Here is a 19,772-nt window from a genome sequence, read left to right on the forward strand (position 1 = left end):
CCAGCTGATTCCCTTCTCTTATGCCTCTTTCTTTGCAGAATGGCCTCACGCCCCTCCATGTAGCTGTGCATCACAACAACCTGGACATTGTGAAAGTGCTGCTGCCCAAGGGAGCTTCCCCACACAGTGTGGCCTGGGTAAGGCTCAGTTGATAGCACCCCAAAACCCACTTCTATCCCACTGTGTACGTAGAGCATAAGAGTCTGGGTCTCAGTTTGAAATGGATATTACTCTGGGCAGAAAGTGTGTTGAACCTGGTTATATCAAGTCCTTGGGCCAAGAGCTCCAAGCGAGGAAGAGTGGTAGGCTGTGTAGACACTCTTTGCCTCTTGGCAGAAGGTGAGAAGGGAGAAGACCAGCTTAGTCTCCTTGGTAGACTATAGAACTCCCTGCCAAGGGAGACCAGTCAGTTCCTTTCCTCTTCACCTTCTGCCAACAAGCAAGGACTTTTTTCTTTTATTTAGGCAGACCTGTGACAATGAATCTGGATACTAAGGGAAACATTTTTAAATAGATGGGTACTATTCTTTCTTCTATTGTTGTGTTTTTAATTATGCTTTTAATCTGCTCTACATTCTGCTGGTTTTGTTTGATTTGATTTTATCACTGTTAATTGTTTCAGATGCCATCTGTGAAAGAAAGGCAGGGAATCCAGTTAAGAGCGAAGATAAAGGGATAAGACTGAGCACTCCCAGAAGTGAGGCTGATGATGGTTAGAGACAGGCAGAAGTACATGCCGTACCCTGATGCGATACCAGAACCAGGGTTGCAAGAACTGGGAGCGTAGTGCAGAAAGCAATAACCAGCAGGCGGCTGTGAAACAGTCAGAGATATGGACAGGAATCTCAGAGGAATTGGATAGTAGCTTGTTTTGCCAATATTGCACAGACTGAGAGAGTGCAGGAGATCCGTTCTGGTTGATAGCGTCAGCATCCTAGCTTGAAAAATTCACTGTTCCCTTCTGCAACCAATAATCCAATTTTGCATCTTTGCAAAATTCATACAGTGGTGCAAAAAAGAGAGCAAAGGATTGATTTAGGTCCCATGGCTCTCCTGACACTTGATAGCTTTGACTTCCTGATTTGCGTGACTTCTCTGAATCTGGTGGTTTCTCCATCACAGAATGGATACACTCCTCTACACATCGCTGCCAGGCAGAACCAAATGGAGGTGGCCAGCAGCCTCCTGCAATATGGTGCTTCTGCCAACGCAGAGTCCACACAAGGAGTAACCCCACTGCATTTGGCGGCCCAGGAAGGCCACGCGGACATGGTGCTGCTCCTGCTCTCCAAGCAAGCAAATGGCAACTTGGGCAACAAGGTGGGCAGGTTTGCTTTCCCTTTGCATACATAGAAGAACAGAGGAATGTTTGTTTTTGTCCCCCCCCCCACACTTTTCTTTTCCCATTTTTCATACATGTTTATACATTTGTAGTTTTTAGTGTACTTGGAAACTTTTCGATAAAAATTTCCGTTAAAAGAAAGAATAGGGCAAAAATATCATATGTTCAAAGGTTACATCTGCACTGTGGAAATAATGCAGTTTGATACCACTTTAACTGTCATGGTGCAATGGTATGCAATTCTGGAATCTGTAGTTTTGCCAGATATTTAGCCTTCTCTGTCAGATAGCTCTGATACAACAACGAACTACAGATCCCAGGAATCCATAGGATGGCACCATGACAGAAGAAAATGAGAATATAAGAAGAGCTGTGTTGGATCAAATCAAAGGCCTATTTAATCCTCTGTTCAAGCAATTGCCTACAGGAAAATCCACCAACAAGACTGGAGTGCCGCTGCAGAGGACATATTTCTTTTCGGTAGGGAAAAGCTTGCAATGAGACAAGGAGATATGACTATCTGTGCCTCCCAAAATCTGTATTTATTTCACCTGATTCATGGATGATGCTTCTACCAGTAGCTATTAACTAGGAGGATTAATGGAGCTTCCAGATACAACAGCAGTACACTTCTCCATATAGAGCAATGGTTCTTAACCTGTGACGTCTTCATAGGGAGTCTGCAAAGGCTTGAAGGCAGTAACATTTTTTAAAAGCTCAACATGCATATTCCTAAAGGTGCCTAAATAGCCTGAAGATGCCAGATCCAGTATGATCTGGGAAATGCAGCAGGGTCAGGCTTGGCTTGTACTTAGAGTGGAGGTGAGACTGCTAAGGAATACCAGGCCTTAAGAAATTCAATAGATGAAGGTTCCTGTGAACCCAAAATGAACATCCAAAGATGATGCAGTCTTCTTTGATTTCCCTGCATAATGCACTGCTCTGTTACTGCAAACCTCCTCTGAATAAATTCTGCCAAGAAAGCCCTGTGATAGGGTCACCATAAGACTTATCATCTGCTTGGTTTTTGTCTCTGTTAAAGGCCATTAGGTGGCACTCCTGTAGTGGCAAGGTCTGCTTCAAGATAGCTCTTCAACCCTAATTAACAATTAAAATAGTAATTTCCAGACTAAGGACCATGAAATAACCACTTGCAGAGCCTTGAGAAATTGAATAAATGGAGGCTCCTATGGACCGAAAAGGAGCACATAAAAATGGCGCAATCACTAGCTTCTCCCTGCATAATGCACTGACTGCTGTGTTACTTCTTCCTTTACTATGAACCTCTGCTGAACAGGGACACAATTTTGCCTGTTGTGCTTTTCAGTTAGATAGGACTGGAAACAGATGCAGGCAGGCTTAGCTCTCCCATTTGGCCAGAATGAGACCCTGGGAATAGCAAAAGCTGTCTCTCAGCTTTGCTTCCTACTCACCTCCTGTTAGAAATAAGGATTTTAGACCCTGAATTGTGAGTTTCTGTTGACAACATTTTGGCCACTGTCTGACCCAACAACAGGGCTCTTGTGTTTTCTTAATCCAGGACACAATGCACAGATCTGCCTCCATCACACTCCATTTGGCTCTTTTTAGTCTCTTATTTCATTTTTAAAAAGAAGAAGCTATAAACAGCGGAGGCAACAGCTTGTATTGATCCATTCCTGCCACCCCCTCCCAGGGCATTTTTCTTCGCTTACTAACAGCAGCACCTTAAAATGTGCTGCACGGCTAGGAAATAGTTCTCAAAATATATTTTTGGGGCACGTATTCCCAAACACCGATCCCACCAGCCATCTGCTGCTACAGCAACAACAGCAAGGCCTGGAGCACCGTCTGGGAAGCTATGGGGGTATCTTGGCTGATGCCAGGATAGAGCCCTGGCATGGTGCCACTCTGCTAATTTCATCATAGCCTTTGCCCGGTCTTTGATGGCACTGAGGTTCAAAGCACACTAGAAGCAGAGGCAGAGTGTCACTAGGGCAAGAAAGGGAAGAGTCTTCCAACTCCAGCTTGTTTTCTGCTGTTCCAGTAGCTAGAACATTCAAACAACAAGAAAAGAGATTCCACCTAAACATTAGGGAGAACTTCTTTGCTGTAAGAGCCTTTTGACAGTAGAATAGACTGCCCCGAATGGTGGTGGAGCTTCCATCTTTGGAGGTCTTTAAACAGAGGTTGGATGGACATCTTTCAGATATGCTTTGAGTACACTTGCATGGTAGAGGGTTGGAGTAGATGGCCTTTGCCATCCCTTCTAGCTTTATAATTCTATTCTACAATTCTTCATCAATGTCTAGGTCCTATAGAGCAGAAACTATGGGGACAGATAACTTCAACCTCTGAAAAACTGAATATGTAAATATAGTATGACTTCCATATCCATGGGGGATATATGGATACATTTCTCCCAGTTTCAAATAGGCTGAGAGAGGTAGGGTTTACCTGGTGGTATGGGAGATGCACTGTGGTCAAGCTTGGTTTCCTCCTTTTCTTTTGTCTGTTGTCCATACTAGTGATCTTCAAACTTTGGTCCTCCAGGAGTTTGGACTTCAAGTCCCAGAAGCTTCAGCCTGCTTGGCCAGAAGTCTGGGAGCTGAAGTCCAAAACATCTGGAGGACTAAAGTTTGGGAATCACTGGTCTATGCTGGAGCAGCTTTTTAAAAGCCACACAGCCTTGGTTCGTCGTAAAGTTGGCAGCCTTCCATTTGCCATGGCTTCCAGTGTGCCCACCCACCAACCACATATCCTTTCTGTGCATAACTTAGCCCCTGCGTTTTCTCTCCAGAGCGGCCTGACCCCACTCCATCTGGTGGCTCAGGAAGGACATGTCCAGGTGGCAGATGTCCTCCTCAGACACGGCGTCCGAGTAGATGCAACAACACGGGTGAGTCCTCTTGGCAACCTTATAGTCTACCCCCCCAACCTTCAGGAGTTAGTTTCATGAAGGCATGCCCAACTGAGAAAATGCCCAGAACCAACATGATGTTTGTATCTCTTGGTTACCTTTATCAGTGAGCCCTATTATGTGGGTTAATTTGGGGAGTAGATGGACAAGAGAGGGGAGGCTGGCATGCAATGGCTTGACTTGATTTATTTTCTTTTGGTCCTTTCCTCCTGTCTCTCATCCTGACAGTATTAAATACTCTATGGGTTCTTTATGTTTGGGAATGTGCAAGGGCAGAAGGATGTCCTCTGAGCCCTCTTAATACCATTGATCCTCCAGATGTTTTGGATGCCAGCTCCCATAATTCCTAACTGTTGGCCAAGTTGGTATCAGTTGTGCACTGGCATTTCTTGTGCTAGAGAAAAAATATGGGTTGCTGTCCAACCAAACCATATTACATGCCTGAAGCCAGCCTGAATTACTTTTGATGGAGGAAGTGCACAAATGCATTTAAAACAATGTAAGCCGCTCTGATAGTCTTTTGGTTGAAGAGTGGGGTATTAACAACAACAACAACAACAACAACAACAATATGCTTCAGGTACATTAGTCCTGAGGGTGACTCTGTTGCCTTTATATCTGCCTTACAGATGGGTTATACACCATTACATGTGGCTTGCCACTATGGCAACATCAAACTGGTGAAGTTTCTGCTGCAGCACCAAGCGGATGTCAATTCTAAGACCAAGGTATGCAAGCAACAAAATCTTTCATTTGTTTTTACCTTTTTTAATTCTAAAATTCATGCTATTTGGTTTACAATGATGTTAAACAGTGTAAAATATGCATGGCCAATGTGCAGTGGGGCTGAAAAGAACCAGTGTCCAGGAACACCTGGAGAGCCACAGTTTCCTTAACCCTGCTTCAGTTGTTGTCATTCTATTAAGTGTTTTCCAACCTATAGTGACCTTAATATAAACCTATCACAGGGTTTTCTCAGCACGATGTTGACTAAGACTAAGACACAATGCCATATAATCATCCCAAGAAGGTTGCATTGTATGCAAAACCTCTATATCCTGCAAGTATTCTTTATGGTCTAAAGCTATTCCTGCTGCTTACCTGCTTAGTGTGTGGATCTCTTTTTCTTTCCCTGACAGCTTGGATACACTCCTCTACACCAAGCTGCCCAGCAGGGCCACACTGACATTGTCACCCTCCTGTTAAAGCATGGAGCCTCACCCAACGAAGTCAGTTCGGTGAGTATGGGATCCCAAAAGCCTGAACATCCAAGTAGGAACATCCTCGAGTGGCTTGCATATTCAGCCCAACTTTTTTCACTTGCCTTATGCATGTCGACCCTTTTCACACTGTGACCTGTGCCTGATGCAGACACATGCAAACCAGTGCAGGCAGGCAGCTGAAATGGATGAACACAATGTGCTAGAAAGGGTTGCGTTTGAAAAGATGTGAGATGAAATGGGAGTTTTGCCTGTGACACTGAAGTGTGACACCTCAGCAGTTTCTTGAGGTGGCAGACATTGATTGATGTGTTCCCATACATAAAGACTGCCTAAAGTGCAGAATGAAAATGGATGCTACTTTTCCTCTTGGTTTTAGATGCATTTAATTTTTGTGCCACTGCATGAGTCCCTCTTGTCCTTAATCATCTAGAGTTTCTGGTTTAACTCACACAGCCATTCTGTGCATGATCAGAGACTTTGGGCAGCTTATAGTGAACATGTTGAGAAGCTCGCATATAGAGTTAACCCAGAGGCTCTTTTCTCTGACTCTCTGCAGAATGGTGCCACTCCTCTGGCCATTGCCAAGCGTCTGGGCTACATTTCGGTCACTGACGTATTGAAAATTGTCACTGAGGAGACCAGCTTCCTGGTGAGTTTCACAGCCAAGTCTCCAGTGGTTGGGTGTGAGTCTATTTTAGTGCATTCTTTTAGCCCTAAGGGTAAGGATAGGGAAAATATAGTTGATGGGTTGCAGTGGGGTTCCAGACCTGTTTTTGCTGCCCCCAGATGTCTCTCCCAATTTTTTCTGAGACGACAAGAAGGGGTCACCCACTAGTGGTCTAAATCACATTATCACCTAGATCAAGCAGGAGACATGTGAACGAAAACACTTATCTATTATTATTATTATTATTATTATTATTATTATTATTATTATTCCCTAATTCTTTCTCTTGCCCTGCCCAAGTCAACTCTTCTGTCTCAGCTTTATTCGTTTTACTGATTTTTTTCCTCCTCCTTTGCTTCTTGATCCTTAAAACCAAAAACACCTTTAGTGCAGTTTGCCACTCAAGCTGTTATAGATTATGGATTATTGATTATTTTACTTCATTTTTTTAAAAAAACTTTGTTGCTTAGTTTACCTTGCTGACTTCTTGCAGCCTCAGACTCCTTGAACGAAGGACTCTTTGGTCCAAAAACTGAGGACAGGAATGGAAGTGACCCAAGGGAAAAGCTCAGGCAGGGATTCTAAGCACCAACCATCTCTAGACTCCATAGACTCTTATTCACCCTCCTGACTTGTTGCTTCTTGCAGCCATTGAACGACAAGCACCGCATGAGTTTCCCGGAGACAGTGGACGAGATCCTGGATGTTTCCGAGGATGAAGGTGAGTTCCCAGAGTTTGGCTTCTCCTTTTCTAGGAGGAACTGTGCTGGGAGATCGGTCACTGAAAGGCATCAGCAGGACTGTCTCACTCTTGTGTCCGTGGGATGATATTTGCAAATATTTTTCTATTTGTTAGCTGTGGGGGAGATATATATATATATATATATATATATATATATATGGGGTACAAGTGTTCAGTTGAAGGGAAGTAGAGCATTCCCAACCCTTTGTCTTCCTGCTTGATGAAATGCCCCTGTTTCTTCCCTGCCCTGCTCTATTCCTCCTGCCTTCCTGCCAATACCTTACTGACTCCCAGTAGGACTGCTGTGAGTGACATCTGTCTTTCAAGGCATCATAAAGGGGATGGGCTCAGGGCGTTTTGCTGCCAGAGGTGGAGCAGCAAATAGTGCCTCCCCCTACATTTAGCTCAGTCAAAATATACATTATTTAAATCTTACCAGATTTATTTTGGTGCAAGAGGCCAGAAATTGTACAGCTGCTTCTCTGCATCTGCACTGCAGAAATAATGCAATTTAACAACACTTTTAATTCCCATGGCTCCGTCCTATGGAATAATGGGGTTTGTGGTTTGTTGTGGGCACCAGAGCTCTCTGACAGAAGGCTAAATATCTCACAAAATTACAAATCCCAGTATCCCATAGCATGGAGCCATGGCAGTTAAAGTGGTGTCAAACTGCATTATTTCTGCAGTGCAGATACAGCCCTTGGCAATAAAAAAAAAATCTAATAATAACCTATTAAAGAATGAAGAATTTGCTGTCCTGTTATGACACCTAAAATCGATTAAGTGAGGCAGCTTCTGGTTATATATATATATATATATATAGAGAGAGAGAGAGAGAGAGAGAGAGAGAGAGGGAGAGAGAGAGAGAGCAATATGTTAGTGACAGTATTTCTGCTTCTTTAAATTCAGCATAGTGAGTTAAAAGCCATGTCCCATGTCAGCTCTTGCCTTCCTTTAGAGGACCGAAGGTAGCTTAAATCTGTTCATATACATGAATAATGCATAGTCATCAGTTGCGCATGCACTTTGGTGGTGCTGGAGCACACAAAAAGTGGAGAATGTGGTACTCGGTACAAAAGTTATCCTTTTCAGATAATAAATTGATTCCTTTTTTTTTTTTTTAAAGAACAATTTTGTAGCCCCTGTGAAAGTAAATAAAATTTTGGAATTGCTTAGACAACATTTACTGCAATTTCTAAAGCCAGAGAGAAACTGCAACAGAGCTTGGAAAAGTTGCTTCTCTGCACTGCAACTCCCAAGAGGATCCTGGGTTGGGAGTTTAGGGAGTTGTACTCTCCAAAAGTTACTTTTGCAACCTGTGGATTGCCCCAGCTTTTCAGTATTGAAGAAGTGAGGTTTCCATTGGACATCTCCTATTCTGTTTAGTCATATGGCAAATACCAATCCACCTTGGAGACTCCCTGCCAAGAGTCTGCCTCCAACCGTCTCCCCGATCCCACAGGCCCTCTGGCTTTCATCCTGGTTGCATTGGTGCCATCTGCACCCCCTGTTTTGAGCCAATAGTTCAAATTTCCTTTTTCTTTCCCTTGCTTTCCAGGCACGGCTCACGTAACTCTCCTGGGTACGAACTGTGTGTTGTTGCTGTGGGCTTGGCTTCCCCGCCTTCCCCATCTGCCCCATTCCACCCACGTGGGACCTCCTGGGCCTCACGCGTCTCCATCCCATGCCACACTTGGCTTCCTTGTGGGCCAGGTTGCCCACTCGCCTGCCCATTGTGTCTGTGGCCATGCGGATGGCAGGGGAGGTTGGGTGGGTAAGTTGCATGGACAGACACCATCCCATTGCTGCTATGCACCCGCCAGCAAACTGCAAATGAAAGGGATTCAAAGATGTCTGTTGGGGGACTTATTTTGGCCAGCCTGGGTTTGTAGCCCATCTCTTGAGAAGGGTTGATCGTCTTTTGCTGTACCTCCCCTTGGCAAAGCTCTGGCTTCTCACTGCTGCTCCTGAACCTCCCGCTATCTCCCTTGACCCTGCCTTCTCCATTTCCACTTCCGTTCCCACCTTCTCCAAGGATCTCAACCATCCCTGGCTCCCTTCCCCAAAACCTTTCCTTGTAGCACCTGAGGGTGACAACTGCTCAGATGTTGCCTGGGGGAAGTGGCCTCTCCTTCACACTGCTTGGTCAGCACTTAGTGGCTCCCCTCTGCCTTGGACCCTCTGCCTCCTCACTGGGGACCTAGACCGGCCTTTGAATGCCCACAGCTTGGAAGGAGGACCCCCTCCCCAGCCCCGGCCTGGCCACTAGCACTCTTCCACATAAGAACCCGAGGATGTTTTTTCCAGAGAGTTCAAGGTGCTTTGAAAGAGGGGTTACTACTGTGGTGCAACTGCTCACCCATCTTTGCCTCTGCTCAGATGGGCTTGGTAAGCATTTCTGTTTTTAACCCCAAAAGCTGCAAAACGTGTTTGACGAGAGGGGACTGCAGGAACAAAGGCGGATGTTGGTACCCCAGAAATGGGCAGGCTGTAAGCAGCCCTTGCCTGTTTTTGAAGCCACTGGGAACACACAGCCCCCAGTGTGCAGATAGATAGATAGATAGAGAGAGAGAGAGAGAGAGAGACAGACAGACAGACAGACAGACAGACAGACAATAGGACTCCTGGTAGCTTCACATAGAACCACTTCTTTGTTAAAACAAGGATACCCTTATTGGCGTCTTGTTTTGTGATTTTATGAAACTTCAGGGCACTTCTGGCCTTGGGGCAAGATGCTGCCTGTGCCATGTCCCAAGGGCTTGAATTTTCCTACCCCAAGTTATACCATGGGGAGCAAAACCATCCATTCACTGGCCACAGCTGGTGCCATCAGTTGCATTTGGTTACGGTCCTCAAACCGAACTGGAGTAATGGGGGGATCCAGCCCAGCGGAAAGCAACAGCTTTAGGAACTGGGCCCAAAACTGACTTTTTTGTCATTGTAATGGACAGGGTAGCCAGTGGAGCCCACAGCACCTTTTCTGGCCAGGATTTGAGGCAGCAGAAATGTTTAGGTTCTTCCGCTATCCCTTTGCCGAGAAATGCTGAGCCGCTTTGCTTATGTCAGCTTGTTCCACTTGGCCACGGGCCCAATCCGCACCATTGTCCTGTGTTTTCAACCCTGGTCTCTTTTCAGGAGAGGAATTGCCTGGGCCCAAGTCCCACAAGCGAGAATACCAATATCAGGAAGATGAGAGAGAAATCGTGGAATTTGTTCCCAAACTGGATCATGCGTAAGACATGCTTCTTGGGCCAGTGGATGTGGATGGGGCTGGGTTAGGATTGCGGGGCAGCAAAGAATTGTGTTGATGTTGCAGAGCAGTTCTAGACCTGGGGTCAACCTAAGACATTTTAACTCCTCAGATCTGATTGGTATCCTTTTTGTCATCATAGTGAATTAATTAATAAAGAACACATATCTTGTTGAAATGAATGAGAACTCTTCAAGAACCTTTTTAGCTTATTTGGGGACCATGTTTTTTTTTTTTACTGGCCCCCATTCTTCATGCACTTATTTTAGCAAGGCTGCATCATAGCAGTCTTCTTTCCAGGAGAGGGATCACTTATATTATGCCAGGCTTTGAACCCTTGTTGCTGAGAAAGAGCAGGATGCTGAGTTCACAGGAAGCAGGATTTGCAAGCAACGCTACAGAATCATTGCTTAACTGGATTGTATATCCTTCTTCTCCCACCATTCCTTGTTCTTTGCTTTTTCAGAAGGGAAGAGTCGCCAGCTATCCCTCGAATCCCTTGCGTCACGCCTGAGACGGTACTACTCCGGCCTGAGGAGCCAGAGCAGGTGGGGATCTGGCTTAGCAAGATTGGGTTCAAGCAGACAATGTGAGGAAGTATTCTGGCTCTACAGTTTCAAGAGAACAAACTAGTTTTCTCATATCCATCTGGTGTGGGGAGCCTTTACTTAGGGTTTTTATCACACGAGGGATCCTCTCCTGCTACAATAGCATTGTTTGTAAAAGACACTATTCAATTGGGATTGCTCTCTTTCCTTGTGGATCTTACAACTATTCCAAGATCACGGTATCCATTTTACAGATTTGAGTTTTTACGGATTGCAAGGAGAAGGGAGCAAGTGGAACAGTGAACGCAGAGGGATGGGAAATCTTGTGTATGCATGTGGAGATTGTTGGGGTGAAGAGCCCTGTATCTCTCCATGTGTTGGTATGATGTAAAGTCTGTCTTTTTCATGAGTGATGTCTGTCTGTTCTATTAGCCTTCCAAGGAATTTGACGAAGAGTCCCTCATCCCAAGCAGCCCTGCCACAGAAACCTCTGACAATATCAGCCCAGTGGCCAGCCCAGTCCACACAGGGTCAGTGACTCACCCCAAACCATCATGCGTCCTTTACTGAAGCGCAGTTCCACATGAAAAAGCAGGGTGTACCCTGCTTGCCCTTCGCTGCAAACAGAACAGGTTGTCAATAAATCTTGCCATTCTCTCCCCACCTCTGGCAGATTCCTTGTGAGTTTCATGGTGGACGCCCGTGGAGGATCAATGCGGGGCAGCAGGCACAATGGCCTTCGTGTCATCATCCCGCCCCGGACGTGTGCAGCACCCACGCGGATCACCTGCCGCCTGGTCAAGCCCCAGAAACTGCCAGCACCGCCTCCTTTGGCTGAAGAAGAAGGACTGGCCAGCAGGATTATTGCACTTGGCCCTGCCGGACAACAGTTCCTCAGGTAAAGGTAGATTCCCCCACACTGGAAGGGCTGCAGCAAACATCTTTCTTCCCCGGATAAAGCCGCAGGTGTCACTGAAACCCCATAGGCACAAAAGTGTTGTCCCAGCAGCAATTCTGGGACTAAAGCAAACAGTTACTATCATGTGATGGAAGCAAGGTGTACACAGAAAGCCTCTTGTCCTCATGTCACCTACTCCTTTTTCAGGTCCAGCCCTACCATTAGATAAGGTGAGGTGCTTGTCTCAGCAAGTGGAAGTTCCTGGGTGGTGGCGGCAGCAATATGTTATAAGAGATAGTAGGTGCCATGCACCTTGCCTTATTTTCTTCCCAAGACATTCTGTTGTTTTCAGGTGTAGCAGAAGATGCTGCCCCATTGTCAGTTTTGAAGGAAGAATGAATTTTGAAGCCAGTTAGTTTTTGTACATGTGTATGACTTCCATGGATGGCTGTTTGTAATTGAGATGGCTATTGGCCTCACTCTGTGGCCATGGGCTGCTAGACCACCCTTGGACTGTGGTGGTCATCTCCAGAACAGGAGTCACTGGGATTGCCTTGTGGGTTATGCACACCTTCTCTCCCTCCAAGGAGCTCTGGCTTCATGGCTTGTAGGTCATTGCCTGGCCTAAATCCCCTAAAGGCACTAGCTTTCATCTGATTGTGGAAGTTAAGCAAGGTCAGTCCTAGTTGGTACTTCAACATGAGACTACTGACAAAATACTAGTTAATATAAGCTGTATTTCAGAGGAAGAAATTGGCAAAGTCACCCCTGACTATTCCTTACTTTAGAAAACCCTACAAAGTTCATGGGGTTCCCTTAACTCATCAGGAAACTTGAAGGCACATACACACAGGCCAGTGCCTCCTCACTTTTCCTGTTATTGAGACACAACACAGATATATGGCAGAGTTTGAACTGTGTTTTTTTGAAGGCTGGATGGGAATGTGTTTCCTCCCAATCTACAATGAGACTATTTTAGCTGACACTTGGTTCTCTTGCAGCCCTGTAATTGTGGAAATCCCTCACTTTGCCTCACATGGGCGTGGCGACCGAGAGTTGGTAATCCTGCGCAGTGAGAATGGGTCTGTGTGGAAGGAACACCGCAGCCGCTACGGAGAGAACTGCTTGGACCAGGTCCTCAATGGGATGGATGAAGGTGTGCCTTAGGGGGTGTCTATGAGGGAAAGAAGAGGACAGGTTTCACAAATGCTGCTCAACCCCCAGTTACCAGGGGCTCACTGTTGCAATGCTGGGTGGCTGTTCACACATGCATACCAGTGTGCCATCCAGCGCAGCCATTGCTGCAGCAAGTCACTTGCTCTGAAGTCAGAACCCAGCACTGATCGTCTGACCTCAGAGTGAGCAACTCGCTGCCGCAGCCACACCAGATCGCATAGCAGGATGCATTGTAAACAGCCACCTCCGTTGCAACAGAGAATTCTGGGTCTCCTGGGAAGATCTAGAGTTATTTTAAAACATTTTAAGGATGTTATACTGAACTGTCTGGATATCATCTGGACTCTTTGTACCAGAAATGAGAATTGAGCCATGCATCATCTGGACTCCCTGCCAAGATGATGGGCGGAGGACATTTTATTTGGCCCATGCAGCCAGGGCTTTTGGCACATCATTGGTCCCTGGAGTCCAGTATTCTAAGCTATTAATTGATTGATTAATTAATATTGATTTGTTTCTTGATAGCATGCTATCAGTGCTTTCATGGTGCATAGCGTAGAGATGTATCACTCTTGTATGCTCACAATTTTTCAGAGCTGGAGAGTCTTGAGGATTTGGAAAAGAAGAGGATTTGCCGAATCATCACAACGGACTTCCCTCTCTACTTTGTGGTCATGTCCCGCGTGTGCCAGGACTGTGAGTTGATTGGTCCAGAGGGTGGCTGTCTACAAAGCACATTGGTGCCCATGGTCCAGGCCACATTCCCAGAAACAGCGGTCACCAAGAAAGTCAAGCTGGCATTGCAGGTACCAGTTTCTTGCTAACGGAGCAGGCTGGAGCTCTCTGACAGAGAAGGCTAAATACCTCACAAAACCACAAATTCCAGAAAACCATAGCATTGAGCCATGACAGTTAAAGCATTGTCAAACTGCATTATTTCTGCAGTGCAGATGCAGCTTAGATCTAACATTGTCCTGATTGTCGTTGGTTTGGGAAATAGGAAGATGGAATTTGGGGAGAGGGGTTTATTTATTATCAGAGAAAGAAGATGCCAGCCACAGATGCAGGCGAAACATCAGGAATAAACTCTTCTAGAACATGGCCACATAGCCCGAAAAACGCACAAAAAACTATCATTGCAATCTTTTATGTCCATTTATGAAGGCTGTAAGCTGCTCTCTGATCCTTGCTAGTCTATTGTGTTTTTCTGACCCTTGTAGAGGTCTATCTCAAGAGGAACATTCTAACCCTTTTGCTCATATCTCTGTAGGCTCAGCCGGTGCCAGATGAGCTGGTGACGAAACTACTAGGGAACCAGGCAACGTTCAGCCCTATAGTGACAGTGGAGCCACGCCGCAGGAAATTCCACCGCCCCATTGGGCTGCGTGTCCCTCTGCCACCCTCTTGGAGGGAGAACCCCCGGGACAGCGGAGAAGGTGACACCACCAGCCTGCGGCTTCTCTGCAGTGTTATAGGTAAGAGGGCATATCTGGTGGTTTGACTTGAAATAAAAGGGTATGTTCTGTATGAACGAGAGTGTCAGTCTGGCATTTGGGAGGTCTGGGTTCAAGGTCTCACTGATCTGTGAAATTTGGTCAGGCCACACCTGGAATACTGTGTCCAGTTCTGGGCACCACAATTAAAAAAGGACATTGAGAAACTGGAGCCAAGTGTCCAAAGGAGGGCGACTAAAATGGTGAAGGGTATGGAAACCATGAAGCCCTATGAGGAAATACTTAGGGAGCTGAGGATGTTTAGCCTGGAGAAGAGAAGGTTAAGAGGTGATATGATAGCCCTGTTTAAATATTTGAAGGGATGTCATATTGAGGAGGGAGCAAGCTTGTTTTCTGCTGCTCCAGAGACTAGGACCCAATGGAGCAATGGCTGCGAGCTCCAGGAAAAGAGACTCCACCTCAACATTAGGAGGAACTTCCTGAGAGTAAGGGCTGTTTGACAATGGAACACACTCCTTCCTCGGAGTGTAGTGGAATCTCCTTCCTTAGAGGTCTAAACAGAGGCTGGATGGCCATCTGTCAATGGGGATGCTTTGATTGTGATTTCCTGCATGGCAGGGGGTTTGGACTGGATAGCCCTTGGGGTCTCTTCCAACTCTACGATTCTATGATTCTATGATGTCAAGCCAAGTGAGTGGCAGAAGTAGGCCTGACCTTATAGGATTATTGTGAGGATAAAATGGGGAGGAGGAGAGCCATGTACACTGCCTTGAGCTTATCAAAATATGAGATAGGAATGCACAAATGTAATAAATGAATAAACAAATAAATCTTGAATAAATGTCCCAAGTTTAGCATCAGCCCTGGAAAAAGTATGCTGTGGGCTAAATTCAGTTGAGGCAGGGTGTCTCTTGCTTGACCTGACTGGTCCCAAGAAGTTTATTTGTGTTTTGTCTTTCTGTCTCAGGAGGGACAGCCCCAGCACAGTGGGAGGATATCACTGGGACCACAAAACTGGTTTATGCCAACGAGTGTGCAAACTTCACCACCAACGTGTCTGCCAGGTGAGACTGAAAGATGGTGTGGGAGAGCAGGTTGTGTGTAGCATCTCCAGGACATGTGCTGAAAACAATGCGGCTGAATGGCCTCTGGGAGTACAATGCATTGTTTCTTTCCTCATGGCCCTAGAAATTCTGGAAATGAAAGATGATAGGTTGCTTATACTGTGCCTTTGGAGACCTCCACTCAGATGTTCAAAGAGTGTGTTCTATAGTAAGCAACAGAAGAGCCATTGCAGTGCTTAAACATACATAAATGCTTGCTCCCCTTCAAGTGGTCTGTAACATCAGGTTTCATCCAGTAGCATTCCAAAGCTGCTGATATATAATATGATGCTGCCTTCTTTCTAGCAGGCTAAAAGGTTCAGGACATCTTGTACTTCCCATTGGTGCAAAGTGTCTTGAAGGCATATTTTCAAAAGGCTGAGGAGGTCTTAAGGTAGTCAGAAATCAGCTCATAGCTGATACTAGTATTGTTCTTTATCAGCCTTGACCCAAAGACTAGAGCAGCTTTCCAACTCAGTTTGCACTACCTGCCCCAGCATGTCTACCAAATATGTCTGTCTGTGCCCAGGTTGTTTCTCTAACCTTACTGACTAAGATCACATTGTGCTTTTTTTTGCTGCCCAGGTTCTGGCTGGCAGACTGCCCGCGTACAGCTGAAGCCGTCCATTTTGCCACCCTTCTGTACAAAGACCTGGCAGCTGTGCCCTACATGGCCAAATTCGTGGTGTTTGCTAAGATGAATGACGGTCGGGAGGGCCGCCTGCGCTGCTACTGCATGACCGATGACAAGGTGGACAAGACTCTAGAGCAACATGAAAACTTCACCGAAGTGGCACGCAGCCGGGACATTGAGGTAGTTCCCCTGGCACCTTTGTTTCACACTGTGTTTACTGTCTGCTTACCCATTTGGCCTAGAAGGTGTGTTTCCCAACCTTGGGTCCTCAAATGCTATTGGACTGGAAATCCTATCATCCCTATCATTGGCATGGCCAATGGTCCAGCAACATCTATGGACATTGTCCGCACATGCAGCCCGCAGAGTGGGAAACACATTGTCATTGGTGGCGTTGTTAAAATTTCTTACATGCTTCCCCCCATAACTATGAAAGTTTAAAGTGGTATAATAGAGGCATTATTGCCTATCATACCATATATACATATATACTTGCATTTATTTGGACAAACTCTCGTGTCAAGCCATATGAGTTTAAGAGGGCATATTGTATATTCATTAATATTCATGTATATTCATGATTGTATAATGAACAATGGTGTTGCTCTTATAGGAAGGCAAAGAAATAAAGGGAAGGTGATAGATCATCTTGCCCTATAAATTTGGAACAGATCCTTTCCCCCCAAAATATTCTAGTTCTCTAACTTAACTCTGAGCTTATGTACAGCTCTGCTGGCGAACTCTCCAAAAGGATGGGTGATTCCTAAATATTGTGTTACTTACAATGGCTGTTTGTGGAATTGCCGTCAAATGTGCTAGCAAAGAGAGAGAGAGAAGCCATTTAGAAATCTGGATGAGTGAAGTGAAGTTTACCATTTTGCAAAATGGCTTTCCTAGAGGTCCTAGCTGTCTGCTTCTACAGGTGGTAGAGGGGATGCCCCTCCATACGGAGCTGTCGGGGAATCTGGTGCCAATCAAGAAGGCTGCCCAGCAACGGAGCTTCCTCTTCCAGTCATTCCGTGAGAACCGCCTCATCATCCCTGTCAAGGTAAGGGGCACATGGGCAAAGTGATGTTTGGGGTCAAAGCAACCAAGGCTCTGGCTATGATCTGCTGGCCTTTCACTACTCTCCACTAGTGGTGCCACCTCAGTTTGGTATGGAATCTACTTATACCTAACTCATAGTACTCAAATGCACAATGAATTGAGCATCATTTTGCTTTGGTACATTCCATCATAGCCTTGTCAAGCCAACCCTTAGAAACTAACACAGGCTCTAAGAGGGGACTCCAACACCCAAATACTAAAAAATGAAAGGAAGTACAAGACTATTTCCAGTTTTAAAAAGCTCCTTTTGGAGGTATTAAGAAGGGATTAACAACGTACATGGAGTATCCAAAAGCACAGCTGCAGTAGCAGAATTATTCCTTTCTACTGACATTTTCATCAGCAGGGAGCTTTGGGTTGCCTCAAAAAAGGCCCTAAAACAGACATAATTAGAAATTGAACTAACAACTAAATGTAGATTTGTTTAATAAATAGACATAATTAATATGTATTATGTCTAATTATTTTCGTAGAATGTATGCCAGAGGCAGGTTTATCCTGAGGCAGAGAGGGTTTTTTCCCCCTTAAAGGATATAAAGGGAGGCTGAGCTTCAAGTTTATTCAGTTGGGGAGTTTCCCTGAACTTGTTCAGACAGACTTATAAAGTTCAACCAGCTACTTTGGTCCTGAAGCTTGGGGGCTGCCCTGAACTGCAAGCTGTGATGATCATCTGAAGATTCTGGAGATCAACTCTGAGCTGTGACTGACAGGTGTCTCGTACATGAATCCCCACCACCAGTACCCAAAACAGATGCAATTTTATGGGGCAGTTGAGGTGGTGAACTCTTCTTCTTGGGAGCTCTTTAAACAGAGGTCCGATGGGTATCTTTCAGGGAATGCTTTAGCTGTAGATTCCTGCAGGGCAGGGTTGGTTTGGATGGCCTTTGTGGCCTCTTCCAGCTCTAAGCTGCTTCTCCCTGCAACAAAATGGATTGCAGTGCTTTTCTGAGAATTACAAAAATGAGAACGAAATTGAAGAGACTATGCACCTGTGGGTAGAGCGAGACTTCTGAACATTCATTGAGAAAGCTGGTAAAGGCTGGTCCTGAATCCCATTTGGATCACTGCTGTCATCTCCTTTCCTTTTCTGGTGTTTCTTGGACAGGTGCGAGACAGCAGTCGGGAAGCAAGTGGCTCATTGTCCTTCCTACGCAAACCCATGAAGTATGAGGAGCTTCAGCATGTCCTCTGCCACTTGAACATCACCATGCCACCCTGTTCTAAGGTAAGGAAGCCCCCTGCCCAACCTGGATCCATTCCAGACCTCCCTCCCAATTCCCGTTCCATTGCTAGAAATAAACCATGACAGATATAATGAAGCATGTTACTGAAAATGTGGAGCATTGCCAAACTATCATAATTTCATGCAAAGAGAACTCCAGTTCTGCAATAAGGAGGGATTAATTTTCTGGGCTTGTAGAAATGATTATTGTTAGGGTTGTTTGCATATTTTACATGATTTATTATATAATTGCTGCCCAGGAAGCATCTAGAAACTCTGCAAGACACATCCCCATGACAATTGTTAAATCCTATTTAACAGCTTCTGAAGTTGCATTGGCTATACGCTTTCCAAGCCTGTTTATTGTTAGGGGCTAGAGACCTAAAAAACAAAAACCAAAAATGCATATAAAAGCTTCCCAATACTTTGTACTAATGGCAAAGTCAGTCCTTTTCTTCAAGAGTTAATCCTTATGTAGCCAAAACAGCACCATCAAAGGACTGAGAGACGTATCAGCAAGGTTAAGGGAATGCAAAGGTTTGCATAAATCTCCCTGATACTTAAAGGGAGGAAGGAAACTGGAAAAGCCAAGGAAAACTGAGCATTCTCTTTAGACATTGCCTGTTGGGAAGAAAAGGGAAGTGGAGGGGAAGGGAATAGTGGGTCCTACAAGAAGTTGTAACTAACTGGCTGGCCGCAACCTTTAACAGCAGCGCTCTACATGCGACAACATTTCATTGCATGCCCCACTCATTGCAGTGATTTTGATCCGAAGAAAGGTTGTGCGTAGTAAACAGTTTAGCATTACAGAATCACCTGAAAGAAAGTGTAATCATTTATCGATCCGTTTGTCTTTTAAAATTGGTACTGACACATCATATGTCTTTTTCTCTCTCTCCAGAGTTCTGGAAGTGAGGAGCGAAGGAGAACGTTGACACCACTTGCCCTGCGAGAGAGATACAGTCTCCTCAGTGACAGCACTCTGGGTAGGATCCCTCTTCCTCTTTGGACACAACATGTGCTAGGATGGGTCACCTTTATTTGGTTCAAAATGGAAATGTCAACTCATGGCACACAACAGCTTCTCAGGCTGGAAACAAGAGCTCAGTTATTATTATTATGCACAATGCTTCTATGTCTATGTAGTATTTTTCTTTTGTTCTCTAAACAGTGTTAAGAATCTGCGTGCTGTTACAGCTCCCACCTGCGTCTCAGTGCTGAGATTTTTGCACCTTGCTTGTTAACCATCCTAGGTCCTGCAAGGAGGTCTTGTAGTACCTCTGAGTTAGTCTCAAAGCTACTACCAGATCCCTTTGCATACCAATAGTTCAAACTCTTCATGTTAAGTCCTATCTCTCCCATCACTCCTTCAGGTTCAGTCAGCAGCACGGAGAAAGACAGAACTGATATGAAGATGGCCGTCATTGCGGAGCACCTGGGCCTCAGTTGGGCTGGTGAGTAGCACTGGAGTTGGATGGGATTGAACATTGCAAAATGGAGCCAA

At 45.3% G+C, this 19,772-nt stretch overlaps 1 protein-coding gene across 8 annotated transcripts in view; it reads left to right on the forward strand.

Moving 5' to 3' along the window:
- Window positions 1-19,772, forward strand: part of ANK1 (ankyrin 1) — a 114,450-nt gene that overhangs the window by 75,785 nt on the left and 18,893 nt on the right. For 7 of the 8 annotated variants that reach the window (XM_089538655.1, XM_089538657.1, XM_089538658.1 and 4 more), the window contains 21 exons: window positions 39-137; window positions 1,123-1,320; window positions 4,122-4,220; window positions 4,871-4,969; window positions 5,381-5,479; window positions 6,021-6,113; window positions 6,780-6,852; window positions 8,435-8,458; window positions 10,012-10,108; window positions 10,593-10,674; window positions 11,107-11,204; window positions 11,348-11,572; window positions 12,574-12,728; window positions 13,343-13,554; window positions 14,019-14,223; window positions 15,170-15,266; window positions 15,891-16,119; window positions 16,862-16,987; window positions 18,152-18,271; window positions 19,170-19,254; window positions 19,642-19,722. In XM_089538655.1, coding sequence (XP_089394781.1) covers window positions 39-137; window positions 1,123-1,320; window positions 4,122-4,220; window positions 4,871-4,969; window positions 5,381-5,479; window positions 6,021-6,113; window positions 6,780-6,852; window positions 8,435-8,458; window positions 10,012-10,108; window positions 10,593-10,674; window positions 11,107-11,204; window positions 11,348-11,572; window positions 12,574-12,728; window positions 13,343-13,554; window positions 14,019-14,223; window positions 15,170-15,266; window positions 15,891-16,119; window positions 16,862-16,987; window positions 18,152-18,271; window positions 19,170-19,254; window positions 19,642-19,722 — 2,596 coding nt within the window. The remainder of the gene's footprint in view (window positions 1-38; window positions 138-1,122; window positions 1,321-4,121; window positions 4,221-4,870; window positions 4,970-5,380; window positions 5,480-6,020; window positions 6,114-6,779; window positions 6,853-8,434; window positions 8,459-10,011; window positions 10,109-10,592; window positions 10,675-11,106; window positions 11,205-11,347; window positions 11,573-12,573; window positions 12,729-13,342; window positions 13,555-14,018; window positions 14,224-15,169; window positions 15,267-15,890; window positions 16,120-16,861; window positions 16,988-18,151; window positions 18,272-19,169; window positions 19,255-19,641; window positions 19,723-19,772) is intronic. The other variant, XM_089538656.1, reaches the window with a different exon arrangement.

The sequence above is a fragment of the Sceloporus occidentalis genome, unplaced genomic scaffold, assembly GCF_023333645.1.
Source record: "Sceloporus occidentalis isolate IW3139 unplaced genomic scaffold, rSceOcc1.0.p SCAF_9, whole genome shotgun sequence".
NCBI lineage: Eukaryota > Metazoa > Chordata > Lepidosauria > Squamata > Phrynosomatidae > Sceloporus > Sceloporus occidentalis.